The 22,011-nt window shown below is 41.9% G+C and overlaps 1 protein-coding gene across 1 annotated transcript in view; it reads left to right on the plus strand.

The window, feature by feature from the left end:
* Window positions 1-22,011, plus strand: part of LOC144688416 (E3 ubiquitin-protein ligase Itchy-like) — an 89,718-nt gene that overhangs the window by 42,018 nt on the left and 25,689 nt on the right. The window contains exons 8-16 of the mRNA XM_078554916.1: window positions 544-719; window positions 3,723-3,921; window positions 11,633-11,728; window positions 13,825-13,999; window positions 15,413-15,473; window positions 15,653-15,737; window positions 19,505-19,633; window positions 21,545-21,617; window positions 21,845-21,916. Coding sequence (XP_078411042.1) covers window positions 544-719; window positions 3,723-3,921; window positions 11,633-11,728; window positions 13,825-13,999; window positions 15,413-15,473; window positions 15,653-15,737; window positions 19,505-19,633; window positions 21,545-21,617; window positions 21,845-21,916 — 1,066 coding nt within the window. The remainder of the gene's footprint in view (window positions 1-543; window positions 720-3,722; window positions 3,922-11,632; window positions 11,729-13,824; window positions 14,000-15,412; window positions 15,474-15,652; window positions 15,738-19,504; window positions 19,634-21,544; window positions 21,618-21,844; window positions 21,917-22,011) is intronic.

Consider the following 22,011-nt stretch of genomic DNA (forward strand, 5'->3'; position numbering starts at 1 on the left):
TTAGATGAAACTAATAAAGTAAAAAGGGGTTGGTCATAAACATTGGACTTTAACTCTGACATCATAATGGATCTGTCATTAGAATAGTTTCTCTTCATATTGAGCATTATATTGTCAATTTCTTTTCTTTAAGCTATATTTCCTTGAAATTTTTACCCTAATGTAAAAGCTGTTTGCAAACTGGAAAAAGCACCTACCATTTTAATTACTGAGCGATATCAGCATTACAGTTATTATGAATGTGAGTGATCTCCGACAGGAATCAGATCTTGCAAGAACCACAAAGGGTGTACGAAGTAATATATTGAAAAGAAAATGAGCATTCTTGTCTCACCCCCTGGTCATTTTTGAAGAATCTCTCATGAGACCTCTCAGATGATATGTCTTTTAAGTATGCAGGTAGTTTGGAGAGTCTCCTTTGTTTCTCTTTAATTGCTACATCTGATTGCTCTTGAAGGTTTGGCATTGGAAATGTCGGTTGAGTTCAATTTCATTTCACTGATGTGCCAGAAATATTGATCAGAGCTGTAAAATCTCTTCTAGTACAAATGGAGATGCCATCTCTCAAGAAGGGTTATCAGAAACGAGGTCTGCTGACGAGTGTAGTATGAATGGCAGAAGCACACCATCGCCTTCTCCAAAATCATCAAAGCCAACGAGACCTCCAAGACCTTTGCGACCTCCACCAGCCACCCCATCCAGACCTCTGAGCACAGCAGGTAAATCACAGAAGTGAACTACCTCTTTGCAGACACAGGGCCATTCCTGTGATAAAACGTATTTTATAAGATGTAATGAGTTTGGGATGCCCCAAAGCAGAATTCAAGTCACTCAGACCTCTTTGTCTCTCCACCGTTCCTCCATTTAAGATGCTGCTTAAAACCTACCTCTTTAACCAAGCTTTTGTTCACCTGTCCCCTTTGACTGTCTCAATTTTTGTTTGCTTCTGCTGTTGTATAGGGTTTTGGGCATTTTACAACGTTTAAAAGTGCAATTCAAATGCAAATGTTGTATTATAGACCCTCTGGCCATAGGTATATTTAAAAAAAAATTTAGTTTAAATTTTGTTTATGGACCTTGGCTGTCACACTCTGACATCCTCACAGCCCTTCCACCTGGCCTCTGCTGTGTTGGGTGATCTATTGTAATATATGTGATAAGATTTCATTTTTGGCCCTCTGGCTTCTATGGGAAGCCTTTAAAATATTTGTACTCTTAAATTCTGATTTTGGCCATCAAGCAGAAGCAAGGAAGAAACTATCCTGAACCCAATCTGTTTAATACTTTATTCTTCAACCAATTATTACTTGAATTTTCCCAATTTCAATTCCTGTCACTTTTTTTTTTAATCATTCATGGGATGTGGGCTTCGCTGGCTGGGCCAGCATTTATTGCCCATCCCTAGTTGCCCTTGAGAAGGTGGTGGTGAGCTGCCCTCTTGAATCGCTGCAGTCCATGCGGTATGGGTACACCCACAGTGCTGTTAGGGAGGGAGTTCCAGGATTTTGACCCAGTGACAGTGAAGGAACGATGATATATTTCCAAGCCAGGATGGTGAGTGACTTGGAGGGGAACTCTTAGGTGGTGGTGTTCCCATCTATCTGCTGCCTTTGTCCTTCTAGATGGTAGTGGTCGTGGGTTTGGAAGGTGCTGCCCAAGGAGCCTTGGTGAATTCCTGCAGTGCATTCTTGTAGATGGTGCACACACATTCTCTGATCAATGTTTGATTATGTTTTATATATTACTACAGTAGTGTCGAGCTGAACTGCTTACATTATATCAGTCTGCAAAACAGTAAGTAAGCATCAGAGTTCAGTTTGAGGCGTTCCAGCTGATCAGGTGATCTGTTTCTAAAGTTAATGGCACTGTCCCGAGGTGCAACCTTTGTTTTTCTGTCAGCTAAAGGAATGTAAATATATTCTGAAACAGAAGGCAAATATCATTGCCAACTTTTAGTGTTAACCTCTTGTATGCAAAAATGAGGCATCAGCTTTAGTTTCTCTCTTTTATATGAAAATTCCGAAATTTTATTTTTACTTAATACATTTTGACACTTTATTTTCTTCTAATTTTTAAAAAATGCGAAACGTAATTTTAATTTTAAATCATACTTTATTTTGGTTGCCAAAAGAGGGGAAAAGTATATTACAGCATAATTCAAACTTGATATCTTCCTGGCATTGCTACTAATTCTAGTTTAGATATAGGATTCTAATCAGTCTATTCCGTTGTGCATTTATCATTGTTTACAAAATTATAAACATTACTGAATTCTATTTTAATTTTCACCCAAAGCTTTTGTTAAGCTGTCTTGTTCTCAAGCAGTGGACCACTTTATTAAATAGGTACACTGAAAATTATCTGCGACAGCAACGCGCATTTATATAGCGCTTTTGAAACCGAGAAATAACCCAAAACACTTGTCTAAGCATTTCTCTGGTATTGGGAGGTGGGGGTGGAATATTAGGAAAAGTGACCAAAAGCTTCATCAAAGAGGTGAACATTAAGAAGGGACTTAAAGGAGAAGCGGGAAATAACAAGGCCAAGGGGTCCATTTCTATATTCATCAGTGCTAACGCGCACATAGTTTATAATGCTGAGGATTAGTGATTCAGTTCCTGATTGTCATTACAAACATACCTAATGTAGGACACGTGGGATAAACAAAATCAATCTTTATGATGTAGTTCATGTATTTCAGATTTCTTTTGTGGAGGTTCATACCAGTAATTCTAATTTTTAATGCTAAATTAACATGGCTCCATCATCCATCCCTCTGTCCCAGCTACCCTTCAAGCCCTTCATTGTGATCAAAACTTACTGCTTTGGCATTATTCAAATGAGCAGTTAAAGGCCCCTCCTTTTTTTGGACCATGCTAAGAGAAATGCTGTGAAAGTTAGGTTAAATGAAAACTATAAGGGAGGCCAGGATGAAAATGAGCAATTAGTAGTTGCCATCCCATTGGTGAAACTACCACCAGATGTACTGTCTTCACTAACCAGAAGATAGAACTCTCGAGCAAAACACACACTGAAGTTCTTTAGAATTTCTTAATAAATTAATCTTGGCAATATTTTTTTCTTGTCCTTTACATTGCTTTCAAAAATTGTTGTGCAAGAATCATCTATATGTTGGAACTGTCTTCAAAAACCTGATAATTTGCTACCTCACATGCAGACAGACCCTTCGATGTATTTCAACATCTATTTTCATCTCTGAATTCCAGAATTTGTAGTTGACCTTTTACAGATTAAAATTCAATCCAGTTTTTAAAAACGTTTTGTCCTCAAGTTTGCTTTTATATCCAGTCATAAGAGTTCTTCACAAAGGAGAAATAAATAGTCAAAGAGTTGATTAGGTTGAAAATATAGGATTTGAGGAAATCTTTTGAAACCAGAGAGAGCAGTAATGGCAGAGGTGATTAGGAAGGAAGCTGTATAGGGTTAGGGGCAGCTGAAAGCTGCATCGCAAGTGTTGGAGCAAGAGGGAGAGAGTGGATGCACAGAACGCAAGAATTGAAGGACCTATGGTGTGAGCTGCAATGTTGAACTGGAAGAGATTGCAGAAGCATTCATTCTGTTAGGAATTTCAACCATGAAAAGATGTTCGTAATTGTAAAATGATTTACTCGTTAGGAAATGACTATCTGTGAAGTTTAGCACTGGTTTTGACATACATTTGTCACACAAATCTTCTGAATTCTTTACTCTCTTGCCATCAGCCTGTGAAAATGGATATCCTGTTCCCTTGGAGAATGGCCCTTCTTCTACTGTCCCATCTATGACCAACACTGTGCCTGCAGCTGTAGCAACAAGCGAACTGGATGCAACACCCAGTAACTGTGCAGCACCACCTGCTACATCTATATCTCCTGGTGACCGGGCGTTAAATACAGTGAACAAAGGTCCACTTCCACCTGGGTAAGACTTTTCTTAAGGATGTGTTGAATGTTCTATTTAAATAATAGGCAATCCCTCAATACAATTATGGGAAAGATTATAGTTTGAAGCATTTTCCCTTTTGTCAGGGCCGCCCAGGTCAGTTTCATAGTAACCAAGCTAATGTATTTCAAACATCTGAGCTCCAAATAAATTTCTTGTTGCATATGTTTCTTAAGATTTCCATGCAGCAAAGTGTACTGAATATGCCTGAATATGCCACAAACCAAGGTGATAATTTAAATGAGTTCTTGATCTTTTGATTAGCGATATGATTTTATACAAATATATTTAATACAAACTAAATTTAATGATCAATAAGTCTGTGTGTACAGATATTTAATAGGGCTAGCTCCACTCTTCCAGGCAGATTGGTACCTGTATTGATTATTTTAATTTACGACTTAAGTGATTCATCCCTCCACTCCCTGCTACCACCAGAGAAATTTAATCTGGAAGTGTTTCCTGATCCTGAAGGGTAGTTTCTATTTAGGTACAACTCCAGCGAACTGAAATATTATTGGGTGAGAATCTAAGCAGCAATCTCTTGCATGCCACAAGAGTTCTATGCAAATGTTAATGTTGAACTTCATGTTGAAGGTTCTGCAAAGGATAGGGATTGTGGAGATTTGCATTTGGCCAAAATTGCATAGTTGAGCCTGATCCATTTATAAACTTTGTGAGGATAGTAGCAGGAAGGCAATATTGTAAGATATAACAAAATGGATATTCTGGCTAGATCTAATTACTGAACACAATTAAGAATGCACCAAGGAACGTTTTGATTCTATCCATGTACGTTTATTGTATTTATGATGAATTGTATAGCACAATAGGAAGCTATTTGGCCTATCATAACTGTGTTGATTCTGTTTTTAATTATGATTTTTGTAAACTTAAGTTAAATTTCGTGAACTTAAATTACAGTATACCAAATCTACTTATGCTTGGCTATTGTCTCCCCCCGCCTCAGTGATATCCTAAATAATTGTGACATGAGAAAGAAAGACTTGCATTTATAATATATCTTATCACGTGTCTCATTTTAAAACATTTCATGTATAGCAAATCATTTTGAAGTGCAGTGACTTTATGATTCTGCCCATGTAACAATGATTGGGTGGAGGCAGTGGTGTAGTGGTATTGTCACTGGACTAGTAATCCAGAGTCCCAGGGCAGTGCTCTGGGGACCGGGGTTTGAATCCCACCATGGCAGATGGTGGAATTTGAATTCATTGAAATAGCTGGAATTAAAAGCCTAATGACCAGGAAAACATGATTGATTGTTGTAAAAACCCATGTGGTTCATTTGTCCTTTAGGGAAGGAAATCTGGCGTCCATACTTGGTCATTTTTTAATTAATTCATGGGATGTGGACTTCGCTGACTAGACCAACATTTATTGCCCATCCCTAGTTGCCCTTGAGAAGGTGATGGTGAGCTGCCACCTTGAACTGCTGCAGTCCATGTGGTGTAGGTACACCCACAGTGCGGTTAGGGAGGGAGTTCCAGGATTTTGGCCCAGTGACAGTGAAGGAACGGCGATATATTTCCAAGTCAGGATGGTGAATGTCTTGGAGGGGAACTTCCAGGTAATGGTGTTCCCATCTAACTGCTGCCCTTGTCTTTCTGGATGGTAGTGGTTGTGGGTTTGGAAGGTGCTATGTAAGGAGCCTTGGTGAATTCCTGCAGTGCATCTTGTAGATGGTACACACTGCTGCTACTTTGCGTTGGTGGTGGAGGGTGTGAATATTTGTGGATGTGGTGCCAATCAAGCAGGCTGCTTTGTCCTGGACAGTGTCAAGCCTCTTAAGTGTTGTTGGAGCTGCACTCATCCAGGCAAGTGGGGAGTATTCCATCACACTCCTGACTTGTGCCTTGTAGCTAGTGAACAGACTTTGGGGAGTCAGGAGGTGAGTTACTCGCCACAGGATTCCTACGCTCTGACCTGCTCTTGTAGCCACAGTATTTATATGGCTAGTCCAGTTCAGTTTCTGGTCAATGGTAACCGCCAGGATGTTGTTAGTGGAGGATTCAGTGATGGTAATGCCATTGAATGTCATGGGGCAATGGTTAGAATCTCTCTTGTTGGAGATGGTCATTGCCTGGCACTTGTGTGGCGCAAATGTTACTTGCCACTTGTCAGTCCAAGCCTGGATATTCTCCAGGTCTTGCTGCATTTGGACATGGACTGCTTCCGTACCTGAGGATTCGTGAATGGTGCTGAATATCTGGCCTATGTGTGACTCCAGACCCACAGCAATGTGCTTGACTCTTAAATGGCCTCTGAAATGGCCTAGCAAGCCACTCAAGTTATATCAAACTGCTAAAAAAAAAGTAATTAAGGGATGAATCCAGAAGGACCACCTGTCATCGCCTAGGCGCCAGAAATGCCAAAGGAAAGCTCAGCCCTATTGGCCCTGAAAAGTCGTCCTTACAAACATATGGGGGCTTGTGCCAAAATTGGGAGAGCTGTCTCACAGACTAGTCAAGCAACAGCCTGACATAGTCATACTCTTAGATTCATACCTTACAATATCCCAGACATCACCATCCTCATCCCTTGGTATGCCCTGTCCCACTGGACAGACCCAGCAGAGATATAGGCACAGTGGTATACAGTCAGGAGGGAGCTGCCCTGGGAGTCCTCAACATCGACTCCGGACCCCATGAAGTCTCATGGCATCAGGTCAAACATGGCCAAGGAAACTTCCTGCTGATTACCATGTACCGCCTTCCCTCAGCTGATGAATCATTACTCCTCCATGTTGAACATCACTTGAAGGAAGTACTGAGGTGGCAAGTGCACAGAATAAACTCTGGGTGGGTGATTTCAACGCCATCACAAGAGTGACTCGGTAGCAGCACTACTGACTGGGCTGGCTGAGTCCTAAAGGGCATAGCTGCTCGACTGGGTCTGCAGCAGGTGGTGAGGTAACCAACAAGAGGGAAAAACATACTTGACCTCATCCTCACCAACCTGCCTGCCACGGATGCATTTGTCCATGACAGTATCGGCAGGAGTGACCACGGCATGGTGCTCATGGAGACAAAGTCCCGTCTTCACATTGAGGACACCCTCCTTGGGATGTGTGACACTACCAGTGTACTAAATGGGATAGATTTCGAACAGATCTAGCAACTCAAGACTGGGCAACCATGAGGCACTGTGGGCCATCAGCAGCAGAATTGTACTCGAGCACAATCTGTAACCTCATGGCCCAGCATATCCCCCACTCTACCATTACCATCAAGCCAGGGGATCAACCTTGATTCAATGAAGAGTGCAGGAGGGCATGCCAGGAGCAGCACAAAACATACCTAAAAACGAGGTGTCAACCTGGTGAAGCTACAACGCACACTACTTGCGTTCCATACAGCAGAAGCAGCATACGATAGAGCAAAGCGATCCCATAACCAACAGATCAGATCTAAGCTCTGCAGTCCTGCCACATCCAGTCGTGAATGGAGGTGGGCAGTTAAACAACTCACTGAAGGGGGAGGCTCCACAAATATCCCCATCCTAAATGATGAGGGAGCCCAGCACATCAGTGTAAAAGATAAAGCTTAAGCATTCGCATTGAGCCTGAAGTGCCGAGTGGATGATCCATCTTGGCCTCCTCTGAAGGTCCCCAGCATCATGGTGCCAGTCTTCAGCCAATTTGATTCACTCCACGTGATATCAAGAAATTGCTGAAGACACTAGATGCTGCAAAGGCAATGGCCCCTGACAATATTAGACCATAAGACATAGGAGCAGAAATTAGGCCATTCGGCCCATCAAGTCTGTTCCGCCATTCAATCATGGCTGATAAGTTTCTCAACCCCATTCTCCTGCCTTCTCCCCGTAACCTTTGATCCCCTTACCAGTCAAGAACCTATCTATCTCGGTCTTAAATACACTCAATGACCTGGCCTCCACAGCCTTCTGTGGCAATGAATTCCATAGATTCACCACTCTCTGGCTAAAGAAGTATCTCCTCATCTCTGTTCTAAAACGTCTTCCCTTTACTCTGAGGCTGTGCCCTCGGGTCCTAGTCTCTCCTACTAATGGAAGCATCTTCCCCACGTCCACTCTATCCAGGCCTTTCAGTATTCTGTAAGTTTCAATCAGATCCCCCCTCATCCTTCTAAACTCCGTCGAGTATAGACCCAGAGTCCTCAAACATTCCTCATATGTTAAGCCCTTCATTCCTGAGATCGTTCTCGTGAACCTCCTCCAGGGCCAGAACATCCTTTCTGAGATACGGGGCCCAAAATTGCTCTCAATATTCTAAATGTGGTCTGACCAGAGCCTTATAAAGCCTCAGCAGCACATCCCTGCTTTTATATTCTAGTCCTCTCGAAATAAATGCCAACATTGCATTTGCCTTCCTAACTACCGACTCAACCTACAAGTTAACCTTAAGAGAATCCTGGACTAGGACTCCCAAGTCCTTTTGCACTCCAGATTTCTGAATTCTCTCCCCATTTAGAAAATATTCTGGCAGTAGTACTGAAGACTTGTGCTCCAGAACTTGCCACACCCCTAGCCAAGCTGTTCCAGTACAGCTACAACACTGGCATCTACCAGGCAATGTGGAAAATTGCGCAGATACGTCCTGCACAAAAAGCAGGACAAATCCAACCTGGCCAATTACTGCCCCATCAGTTTACTGGAAGGGGTTATCAACAGTGCTATCAAGTGGCACTTGCTTTGCAATAACCTGCTCACTGACGCTTACTTTGTGTTCCGCCAGGGCTACTTAGCTCCTGACCTCATTACAGTCTTGGTTCAAACATGGACAAAAGAGCTGAACTCCAGAAGTGAGGTGAGAGTGACTGCCATTGACATCAAGGCAGCATTTGACTAGGTGTGGCATCAGGTGCCCCAGCAAAACTGGAGTCAATGGGAATCGGGGGTGGGGAGAGGGAAACTCTCCACTGCTTGGAGTTGTACCTAGCACAAAGAAAGATGGTTGTGGTTGTTGGAGGTCAATCATCTCAGCTCCAGGGCATCACTTGAGGAGTTCCTCAGTATAGTGTCCTCGGCCCGACCATCTTCAGCTGCTTCATCAATGACCTTCTTTCCATCATAAGGTCAGAAGTGGGAATGTTCGCTGATGATTGCACAATGTTCAGCACCATTCGCGACTTCTCAGATACTGAAGCAGTCCGTGTCCAAATGCAGCAAGACCTGGAGAATATCCAGGCTTGAGCTGACAAATGGCAAGTAACATTCACGCCACACAATGGCCAGGCAATGACCATCTCCAACAAGAGAGAATCTAGCCTTTACCCCTTGACATTACCATACAATTGGCATTACCATCGCATAATTCCCCACTATCAACATCCTGAGAGTTACCATTGACCAGAAACCAGACTGGACTCGCCATATAAATGCTGTGGCGACAAGAGCAGCTCAGAGGCTAGGAATCCTGCAGCGAGTAACTCACCTCCTAACTCCCCAAAGCCTGTCCACCATCTACAAGGCACAAGTCAGGAGTGTGATGGAATACTCCCCACTTGCCTGGATGTGTGCAGCTCCCACAACACCCAAGAAGCTTGACACCATCCAGGACACAGCAGCCCGCTTGACTGGCACCCCATCCACAAACATTCACTCCCTCTACCACTGACACACAGTAGCAGTAGTGTGTAGCATCAACAAGATGCACTATGGGAACTCACCAAGGCTCCTTAGGCAGCACCTTCCAAATTCATGACCACTACCATCTAAAAGGACAAGGGCAACAGACACATGGGAACACCACCGCCTGGAAGTTCCCCTCCAACCCACTCACCATCCTGAGTTGGAAATATATTGCCATTTCTTCACTGTCGCTGGGTCAAAATCCTGGAACTCTCTCCCTAACAGCGCTGTAGGGGTATCTACACCACGTGGAATACAGCGTTTCAAGATGGCAGCTCACCACCACCTTCTCAAGGGCACGAAATGCTGGCCTAGCCAGCGACGCCTGCATCCTGTCATTTTGCCATTTTAAAATGCCATTTGACCAATCATGTCTGTGGGACTGTCCAATTAGTTCCGCTTTAGGGGGAGGCAGTGGCATAGTGGTATTGTCACTGGAGTAGTATTCCAGAGACCCAGCATAATGCTCTGGGGACCTGGTTTGAATCCCACCATGGCAGACGGTGAAATTTGAATTAATTAAACTCTGAAATTAAAAATTTAATGATGACCACATTGCCGATTGTCGCAAAAACCCATCTGTCCTTTAGGGAAGGAAATCTGTCGTCCTTACCTAGTTTGGCCTACATGTGACTCCAGATCCACAGCAAAGTGGTTGACTCTTAATTGCCCCCTGCTGTGAATATTGGCTATTAGTGATGGGCAATAAATGCTGGCCTAGGCAGCGACACACACATCCCATGAATGATTAAAGAAGAAACTTCCCTTTCCTTTGCCCATAGCCCTGCACTTCATTTTCCCTCCAAGTTTTTATCAATTCTCTCTTCAATGTTATTATCAAATCTGCTGCTTCTCCAGTCCTTTCAGGCAATGCATCCCAGATCATAACAATTTGTTGTGATTTTTTTTCAAAATAGGTTTTCCTCATGTCACCCCTGGTTCTTTTGCCAGTCACCTTAAAATTTGTGTCCTCTTGTTACCAACCTTTCTGCCACTAGAAATGGTTTCTTCTTATTCAGCAAAACCGTTCACGATTTTAAACAGATCTATCAAATCTCCCTTAGCCTTTTCTGCTCTCAGAAGAGTAATCCTAGCTTCTCTGGTCTTCCCACATATTCAAAGTTCCCCATCCCTATTGGCATTCTAGTAAATCTCTACTGCGCCCTCTCTAAGGCCTTGACATCCTTTCCCTAAAGTGTGTTTTCTAGCCTTGGACACAATACTCCAGTTGGGGCCCAACCAATGTTCTGTAAAGATTTAGCTTAACTCCTTGCCTTTGTATTCCATGCCTCTATTAATAAAGCCAAGGATCCCATATGCTTTACAATCGGTCTTCTCAAACTTGTCCTGTGATCTTGAAGGATTTGTGAACACGCAGCCACAGGTATCTCTGATCTTGCAACCCTTTTCAAATTGTACCATTTAGTTCATGTTCTCTCCCCTTCCTCAGCCTTTCTGCCAAAATGTATCACTTCACACTCTTCTGAGAACTTGAATACAAGGATAAGCAATATAGAAAAGTCAGAGAAACAATTGATCACCTTGTAAATTGACAGCAGAGAGGATGATTAGTTTTTTTTCAGATCAGAATCAACTGATTAAAATGTTTCTTCCTGCTTCAGGGATGTGGATGCAGGTTAGTAATTCATGCAAATTTATAGGTCTGAGGCATTCGCTTTTCCTTTAGGGGTGGACTTTAATAAAGAGGAAAACCTTTTGTGTCCTGAATTTACACACAACTATGAATGTGACCAAAGCGGAAAGCGAGTTATTAATACCTGCCTTATTCCTGGACTTTGCACTTCAGAATTGCTTCTAAAAAGGTGCAGGGAATGCATTTTCTGTAAAATAAATAAAATAAAGTCCTGTTCTCTTCCCTCCTCCGTGGCCATTAATTTCCACTGCTTCACTCTGTCTTAAATGGCGTCTTAATTATGCAGGCAGCAGTCCCCTTTCATGATACTGGGGCATGGGTAGGTGGGGAGAGAATTTTATCTTGTTCATGTGCTGCTTCTCTCTGTTTGTATAACAGAATATTTTACTTATTTTCTTTCCACAGCTGGGAGCAGAGGGTGGATCAACACGGCAGATTGTATTTTGTAGATCACATTGAAAAACGAACAACGTGGGAAAGACCACAGCCATTGCCTCCAGGGTAAGTTGGATAATATGTGGACCTGGAATGTCCATCAGTAAGTGCCTTCTACAATGTAAATGCCGCCGCCCCCCCCAAAAGGAAGATCGCTGGATAGTGAATAAGAATGTATACACCGGTTATCCCTTTCTTAAACCCTAGGCCAGTGCTTCCCAAACCTTTTCCCGATGTGACCCCATTTTAATGCCTCAGACTTGGTGTGACCCCAGAGTGAAAATTTGAGGGGTACAAGAGCTATTGAGGGGTTGTGGGGGTGCAGTCTGGGAGAGGCTTCAGTTGTTGAGCAGGGGCCGAGGAGAAGCTTCATTTGCTGAGCCCGGTATGGGAGGTTTTCGGGGAACAGGAGTTGATTGTTCAGGGAATTGATGAAAAGGCAGAGTTTCAACAAAAAACAAATTAACACCTAACTTTTCACAGGCTTTATTTGCAGCTGCAATCAGGCCTCTGAGTAGCCCACTAGGCCACACCCACCAGTAGAAAAAATACAGAATTTAAAGGGACCTCGCAGCTGTCAAAAATCAGCCCAGACTCTGTGGCAACCCTCGCTGCCTTGGAGCTCATTACCCCAAAATCTCACATTACGACCCCACTGGGGGTCATCACCCACAGTTTGGGAAGCCCTGCCCTAAGCACTGTGGCCTCAACCAGTATTTTTACCTCAGCCCAGCTGATACTTGATAACTCAACATAGTTCCAGGATTGAATCTGGATCCATGCTCAGCTATATGGTGCAGAGGCAAACTACTTTACTTCTGAGCCTTAGGACAGCCAGATCTATCATTTCTATTAATGATATTTAATTTTGCATGATTAATGCACATTTGGTCTAACCAGTCTCAACAATCCTCATTCCCTTCACTAATTTGAGGCCACATAATCATGTACTAAAAACAAAAGTGTGCTGGAAATAATCAGCAGGTCTGTGGAGAGAGAAACCGCATTAACATTTAAAGTCGAGTATGACTCTTCAGAACTGAAGGAGGGCGGAAATGTGATGGGTTTTATGCTGTTGAAAGGGAGAAGGGGATGAAGAACAAAAGAGAAGGTCTGGTATAGAGTAGAGGATGGGAGAGATTAAATGACAAAGATGTCAAGGAACAAAAAACAAAGGGAGTGGTAATGGTTGTAGCAGAGACAAAGCATTTGTCTAGAGTGAGTGTAAGTGCCAGAACAATGAACAGCTCTGTCCAAAAACAATAAAATGAGAAACAAGATTCAAACAGGCACAATGCAAAAAAAAACAAAATGGGAGACAGAGTTCATGGTCTGAAATTGTTGAACTCAATGTTGAGTCATAATCGTTTAAGTGGCTACTTTTCATAATTGTTGGTCATGGAAGAGATGTCTCTCTTGTAGCTTTATTAGATAGATTTTGGTTTCTTTATACATCTCCTTCACATAATGATTTAATACAGAAGGAGGACATTCAGACCATTGTGCCTGTGTTGCACTAGTTTATACCATACGCTAACTACTTGTGATATGCTTTGTGGAATGTATTTTAAAGTTGAACTGCTGGGGAGAATTGAAGTAACCATGGTAGCACCATCAACTACAGTCTCCAGTCTATCCTTAAAGTCCAAACCATTCAATGTGAACCCATAAGCTCTTTTGTGAAGTTTGTTCCATTAAACCTCAAAACAAAAGCAGTACAGACATTAAGCATCATTTCCTTATGTCTTTGTGGTCTTTCTGCTTATTATCCTTCCATTAGCCCACTGAGAAAGCTTGTCCTTCCAAAGCAGTGTGATGTGAGTGATTTTAACCCTTAGCTATAGATGATGTCAGTTGCCCAGATAACAACTCTTGATCTTATATCTCCTTCTCTAGCTGATGTACTCGAAGGCATGTCTCTTATCTCTACAGAGCCAGCAACCAACTGCAATTATGCACTGCTCTCAGGATATGCTAGTTCTAATTTCACTTCCCATAGTACATAGTGCCTATGTCAAGCATTAAATTAGTCGCTATGATGTTATTGCCACTAAAACCTACTTCGCAATTCGAAATATGGGGTTTGCTCTTCATTTTTTTAGAAACTCATTCCAGCAGAACTACTATCATTAACCACTTTCTTCCCAATTTTTTCCTGATAGCTGGGAGCGGAGAGTTGACGAGAGGCACAGGATTTACTATGTTGACCACATAACCAGGACGACCACATGGCAGCGGCCTACGGTGGAGTCAGTCAGGAATTTTGAGCAGTGGCAGTCGCAGAGAAATCAGCTTCAGGGAGCCATGCAGCAGTTCAACCAGAGATTTATTTATTCGGTAATTTAACTTACTGAGCTACTTTTAGGACCTTCAAAGGTGATAACTGAAAATCTAGTGTGTAGAAAATCGGCATTGAAATCTTAGCACCTATTGAAGAAATGTATCCACTTCGATACAATATCACTTGTTTTTCCTTCTAGCACATCTAATATATTTTCACTGTTAATTTCATTTAAACCTAGCCAGACTGGTTTACCATTTTGCAAGGAAAAAGAGACTTGCTCAGAGTTGTCCCCTGCATGTGACTTGTGTCTATCTGCCCCTTTCTTCTTCTTTGCCTCACCTTGACCCCTAAGGCAGTGTTGTTTAGTTTTAGATGATCTGTTAAGATACACTTGATATAGCTTCCATTTGACCATAAGACGTAGGAGCAGAAGTAGGCCATTCAGCCCATCGAGTCTGCTCCACCATTCAGTGAGATTATGCCTGATCAAATAATCCTCAATCCCATTTTTCTACCTTTTCCCCATAACCGTTGATTCCCGTACAGATTAAATACCTGTCTATCTCAGCCTTGAATATACTTAATGACCCACCCTCTACAGCCCTCTGGGGTAAAGAATTCCACAGATTCACTCCCCTCTGAGAGAAAAAATTCCTCCTCATCTCTGTCTTAAATGGGCGACCCCTTACTCTGAGATTATGCCCTCTGGTCCTTGACTCTCCCACAAGGGGAAATAACCTCTCAGCACCTACCCTGTCAACCCCCTAAGAATCTTATATGCTTTAAGAAGCCTCTCATTCTTCTAAACCCCAACTGAGTACAAGCCCAACCTACTCTACCTCTCCTCATAAGAAAATCCCTCCATACCTGGGGTCAACCCAGTGCATCTTCTCTGGACTGCCTCCAATGCCAGAATGTCTTTCCCTAGATAAGGGACCAAAACTGTTCATGGTATTCTAGGTGTGATCTAACTAGTGCCTTGTATAGTTTTAACAAGACTTCCTTATTTTTATACTCCATTCCCTTTGAAATAAAGACCAACATTCCATTTGCATTCCCTACCTGCTGAACTTGCACGCTAGCTTTTTCTGATTCATGCATGAGGACTCCCAAATCCCTCTGTGCTGCCGCTTTCTGCAGTCTTTCTCCATTTAAGTAATACTCAGCTCCTCTATTCTTCCTGCCAAAGTGCATAACCTCACATTTTCCCACATTATATTCCATCTGCCAAGTTTTTGCCCACTCACTTAACCTGCCTCTATCCCTCTGTAGACTCTTTGTGTCACCCTCGCCGCTTGCCTTCCTACCTATTTTTGTGTCATCCACAAACTTGGCCCACATCCAAGTCATTAATATATATTGTAAATAATTGTCATTTTTATTCAGTGGTGCATGTGGCTACTTTCTTGGCATAAACCGCATTCAACAAGAAAAAGAATCCTGATTGATAATGTTTTCATTTTCAGTATCCTGAGCAGGTGGTGCCAGCTGAATTTGACCCACTTGGCCCCTTGCCAACTGGATGGGGTAAGTGAAGTTGAAGCATACCTAAACAAAATTATACACATTGCTTTTTAAATCATTAATTTATTATGATGCATGTGACTCAGCTAGGCTTAAAGCTTGTTGGAGATTATTTCTGTTCATAAGGAGCACAGAATGTTAGCAGTTTTTACTAATTAAAAAACTTCATGTTGTTCTTGTAGAAAAGAGAACAGACAGCAATGGTAGAATGTACTTTGTAAACCACTTAACACGTACCACTCAGTGGGAGGATCCTAGGACAGAAGGGTGAGTGATACATTTAAATTATATATAATGTACACTAACTAAAGTGTGCGATGAAATAAATATAGAATGGTGGGTATCAACGTGTGAGTACATGGTAGCCTAACCATGGGGTTCACAATTTACAAGAGTGGAATGCTGTTGATTTGCAATCACCTGATTTCTGAAATTAGATTTTGTCTTGACGCCCTGGCGTCAAAAAAAATGGCCTGTTCAAGTTTCAGGGCGAAAGGATAACAGACAGTGACAACAGCTTCTATTTATATAGCACCACCTTTAACATATTAAAACACCCCGAGGGACTTCACAGGAGCATTTTAAAACAAAATATGACACCTGAGCACATAAAACATTAGGTTATCAAAAGCTTTGTCAAAACGGTAGATTTTGGATGTCTCGAAGGAGGAATGCAAGGTAGAAAGACTGAGAGGTGTAGTGAGGGTATTCCAGAGCTTAGAGCCTAGGCAACTAAAAGTGTGGCTGCCAGTGATGGAGCAATTAAAATCGGGGATGCACGAGAGGCCAGAATTGGAGGAACACAGATATCTTTGAATGTTGTAGGGCTGGAGAAGATTACAGAGCTGGGGAGGGGTGAAGTCATGAAGGGATTTGAAAATGAGGATCAGAATTTCAAAAGCAAGATGTCGCTTGACTGGGATCAAATGTAGGTTGACGAGCACGAGGGTGATGGGTGAACAGGACTTGATGTGAGTTAAGAGAGGGGCAGCACTGTTTTGGATGACTTCAAGTATACAGAGGATAGAACGTGATAGATGAGCCAGCAGTGCTTTAGAATGGTCCAGTTGTAACAAAGACATGAGTGAGGATTTCAGTAGCAGATCAGCTGAGACGGGTGAAGCCAGGCGGTGTTATGGAAGTGGATATGACCAGCCTTAATGAGAAACAAATATGAGTTCAGAAGCTCATCTTGGGGCCAAATGTGACACCAAGATGGAGAACAGACTGGTTTAATCTCAGATTGCTGCAAGGGAGAGGAGTGGAGGCAGTAGCCAGGAAACAGAGCTTGGAATAGGGACCGATGGCTTCAGACTTCCCAATATTTAATTGGAGGAAATTTCATTCATCCAGTAATGAATGCCAGGTAAGCAGTCTGATAATTTAGCAACAGTGGAGGAGCCAAGAGAGGTGGTGAACTAGTGTTGGGTATGTATAAGCGAAATGTATAAGTGAAAGCTAGCGCTGTGATTTCAAATGGTCTTGCCAAAGGACAGTGTATAAATGAGAAACAGGAGGGGGCCAAGGATGGATCCTTGGGCGCACCAGAAGTAATGGTCTGGGAGCAGGAAGCGAATCCTTTGCAAGTGATTCTCTGGCTCCAATTAGATAGATAAGAATGGAGCAAGGTGAGAGCAGCCTCATCCAGTTGGACGACTGTAGAGAGGTGCTGGAGGAGGATGGTGTGGTCAACTATGTCGAGGGTTGTAGACAGGTTGGGACGAATGAGGGAAAAGTTGCCTTTGTCACAGTCACATAGGATGCCATTTGTGATTTTGATAAGAGTGGTTTTCGTTCTGTAGTTAGGGCACAGAGTATATAAGTTCAAAACAGCATTATATAGTACTTTGGCATCTCAATGCCAGTAAGCAATGAATGCTTAGCACTTAATATCTGATAGGAAGCCATGCTAAAAATTGGACGATAAATGTGTGGTGTACTTGATCTCCTCACATAGTGGCAACAAAAACATAGAAAACACAGAAGGTCAGCCAGCATCTATCCAAAACAAAACAAGTCAACAATGTGGACCAGGCCTTTCAGCTCTACAGCGTGGCTTAACCACAGATGCTGACTGACCTGTGTATTTTTGCAATTCTAGCAGACACTTCCTTTGAAAGAAACCATTGGTATACCCGTTAGGATCAGCAGTCTAGCCACCTTGCTGAGAAGCAATGACTTGCCCAACCTCTAAAGAGATCAATTTTGGGCTGTGTTTAACCTGCTTTGAAGTGAAAGTGAAGGGAGTGAAGAAACCAGACAAGCGGTCAGAGTCATTTCTCAAGTCTGAGAAATGCTACAGAACTCTATACACAAGCTTCCAGAAATCCTGGATATGTGTGCTTTGACATTTTAAGCAGATCCAAAAGGAAATTACAGGAAATGTGCAAAGTAATAATAAAGCTAAAACATAAGAGCTCCTCAAAACCACCAGAAGACCTCAAGTTTACATTGAAACGGAGCAGTTTGGAACAGGCCTCTTACATCCAGAGCTTTTTGAAAAGGAAAGGTGGCTGGTGCCGTATCTGAAAGGTTTGATCCTGCAAATGAATTCCTCAATCCAAATCCCTGCTGGACGATGGGTGGGGTGATGGGCTGGAATTGGGAATAAACCCTGATTCTGGGCATCTTGCTAAGGGCAAAAGTCAAAGCAACAATTAGTGGGATGGCTGATGGACCTTTGCCTATTTTAATTTTTAATTCACTTGTCCCTATTGGGTTTATGGGTTGTTGATGGCTCTACATGGAATGTTAACTAACTGTTCTATATCCTTGATACAACATTGACGATGGAATGGACAGTTGTGGTGTTATTAACATAAGGACATTAGTACCATTTTTGATTTTTTTTTTTACACATTTGCAAAGTAAATACAGGTCTGAAACCAAAAGCAAAACTTAAATAAATGAAGATTTATGACGTTAAAAGCTATTGGCTCCTCTCCGGTGCCATATCCTAGCAAGGGGGTGATGCATTTGGGAGGGAAGGGAGAAAGTTGGGAGGTAATGGACGAGAAATAGTATTGGAAAGATGTGAGCTGAAATCTCCAGTATTTATTGAGGTCTATAGATTTACAAGTATTTATAATCGGCTCCCATTTTATGCTGTAGCTTTCTTCATCTTCCATTATCATCTGTGCTGTGTGAGAAATAACCCATAAATAAAATTAGTTAGATGAAAAGTTGCCTTTAATTCGTTGGATGTGTCTTGAGATGCTATGCTGGTACTACAGTAAATGAAATCCATAGTTACAACAGTTTCTGATTAGCCAGGTACTTTTCAGAGGCATACTATCTGAGAATGTTAGGGTTTAAATGGCAAATCTGTGGTTGAATCTTTGCCTTCATTACATTTCAAGGTTATGAAATGACTCCTTAATGGACTGTTCACTTTCCTACTGATAGGTGAAGAAAGAAGCAGCATTGATCAAATTTGTGGACTGAAACCATTGAAATATCATAAACCTGAGGCAATAACTTGAGTTGGGGAGGACTATGAAAATAATGCTTTACTTATTTACATGATTCACTTAAACCAATGCTGAATTAATGTTTAAAGTTCAATTATTAAAAATGAAAAACAAAACCTAAATTGGACCTGTACCATTTACATTGAAGTTTAACTAAATAGACCAGTTATTCCATTAGCCAGAGGAGTAAGGATCAGTTAAGAACTAACTGGAGCCTGTAATGATAGTGTACAAATGCCATAAATAATAAATGAAAGCTAAAAGGGTTCATTAATATCAGTCTGTTTTAAGTGATCTGTGACATTTCTCAAAAATTAAATTTTGATTCCAACATTTGTGGTTTCAAGCAAAAACCTTTTGATTTGTTTCCATCTATGGAATCCTCTGCAATGGTTATATTGTCTGATGAGATAGAGGCTTACCATTTGTGACATATTGTGGTGAAAATGTGAATGTTGACGCAGTAGCACGAGAGAGATAAAGAGCCTCGTCTGCGGTGTTGCCTTGTGTCATTGTTCACCATGCAGCCTTCTGCAGATCATGCTTGTTTGCTCATTCCTGTAGCACTCTCAATGAGAAGCCCTTACCAGATGGATGGGAGATGCGCTTTACGGTTGATGGCGTTCCATACTTTGTGGATCATAACAGAAGAACAACAACTTACATTGACCCACGCACCGGAAAGTCAGCACTGTAAGCCTTTAACGTTGCAAAATTTGACCCCACGTTTCATTTTTTTAATGGAAAGAAATGTTGACTGTTGAACACAAATTATCAGCAATAATTGATGGTGGACTGGATAGGATAACAATGCTATCAAATCCAGCACACATTGTTACTGAATGAGAGTTGTCTCCAGGTGAGACCTTAAATAATGGTCTCTTCTGCCAATTCTCATCTGCTTAAAGACTTTGTGTTTGTATATGAAAATTAATACAAAGCAATCTCTTGGTGTTCTGGGTAACACTTCTCCCACAATAAATGATCCCAAAGAAAAGTCATATTAGTTGATCATTAATTTGACTGTTGTTTATGAGACATTGTTAGTGTACAATTGCTGCCATGTTGGCTTACGTAGGTCACTACACTGCAAGATAAAGGAATTTGTTTGAAGCAAGATCATTTGATGGGATAAGGGGTGTATAAATGCAAGAGTTCCTAGTTTGTGGAAGATCACAATGCAAAATGCTCATAATTGGGCTCTTTGGGACTGAAAGCAAATATAAAATGACATGTGAAACTATGACCCTGATACAGCAGATGCAGGGGGAAAAGATTAGGGAATTTTATCCTGCATTGAACCCTTTCTATATCTCATCTGGGAGTTGTCAATACTGACAAATTATGATTGTCATTTCTGTAATGAACAGGAAGTGTAAAGAACATGCTTATATCATTTTAAAAGTTGCTTCCTTGAGTTGACTAAATCCTTTAGTTTCCCTGCAGTTGTCAGCTACACTTTGAGATTTCAATGTGAACCTTGCCTTGACATGAGCTGCTCTAAGCTTACCAGACACACGGTTGGGCTAATAGGAAAGGTGATAGGCGTTCAATTTTTTGCTGTTTCTGCACCTTTGCAAAAAGTTACCCAACCCCCTTTTATTCGTTCATGGGATGTGGGCATCACTGGCTAGGCCAGCATTTATTGCCCTTTCCTAATTGCTCAGAGAGCATTTAAGAGTCAACCACATTGAGATTTCACATTGCTGTGGGTCTGGAGTCACATGTAAGCCAGACCAGATAAGGACAGCAGATTTCCTTCCCTAAAGGACATTAGTGAACCAGGTGGGTTTTTACAATAATCTTTAATGAATTCAAATTTCACCATCTGCTGTGGTGGGATTTGAATCTAGGTCCCCAGAGCATTACCCTGGGTCTCTGAAATACCAGTCCAGTGACAATACCACTGTGCCACCGCCTCCCCAGAGTGATTATACTTGAATGTTGGAAACTGTGCATGTCTTTTTCAGGGACTATACCAGCAACTTCTTATCTTCCTACTAGAATTTGGAGTTGTAAGCCATGTATTTTTGTGCTGCATTGCAGTGGTACTAATTTGGCAATAGATCCCAGTTTTTATGTATTGTAATTCATGTCCAATTACTCATAATGGGACATCATACTTCTGACCCTCAACCTGTTGCTTCTGAGTTGAAACATGTGTTTACCTAGATACTGAGCAGAACCGACACTGGACTTCTCTTGTGCAGAGCAAATTTTAACCATCATTTTCGTTGTCTAAAACTTCTATGTAGGAGCTTTGGTTTAACTTGCTTAACCTGTCCCCGACTGAGGACATGATCAATCGTTTGAGTGAGAAAGATATGCTTCTCCTGGAACGGAGGCAAGGGAGGGGTTGGAGGTGTTCCGTAGCTTGTAAATCTGCTGTATGATAACTAGAGGTGACTGGCAGACGGAGGATAAGCATTAATAAGTTTTGAATGTTCTTGTGCAATCCAAATTATCCTTTCTTATACTTGAATATTGCTGAAAATGTTTGCTGTACAACCAAACGACTACTTTCTTATACTGTGAACCTACAACTGATGATTTATTTCTCTCCACCATACCCGCCCCCACCCTCCTCAACCTCGTGTTTTTCAGATTGAATGGTCCAAACATAGCATATGTGCGTGATTTCAGATCCAAAGTTTCTTATTTCAGGTTCTGGTGTCAGGTAAGCAGCATTTAATTCATTACAGCGGTGGGGGCGGGGGGAGGTTCTCGTGATCTTCTGCAATATGTTCAGCAAAAGGATGTCGGAAAATGTGGATGAACAGTAGAAGTGGGTCTTTGTTTGTCCAGGAGCTAGATCTGGAGAACCCCTGTGGGCATTCCAGGAGAGTATTTTGGGAAGAATGAGTATTTGACTGATCAATGTAATGGAATTGTTTTGTTTTCTAGCAACTGGCTGCACCTCAGCACATAAAAATAACTGTGACCAGGAAAACCTTATTTGAGGACTCATTTCAGCAGGTAATTTTGTTGGGGGTGGAAGGAGACATGTAACTAAATAATTTAATCTTAGTGATTGGAAAGATAAGCAGAGAGTCTAATCCCAGACACCTGCC

The sequence above is a fragment of the Cetorhinus maximus genome, chromosome 13 (genome assembly GCF_964194155.1).
Source record: "Cetorhinus maximus chromosome 13, sCetMax3.hap1.1, whole genome shotgun sequence".
NCBI classification, from domain to species: Eukaryota; Metazoa; Chordata; class Chondrichthyes; order Lamniformes; family Cetorhinidae; genus Cetorhinus; species Cetorhinus maximus.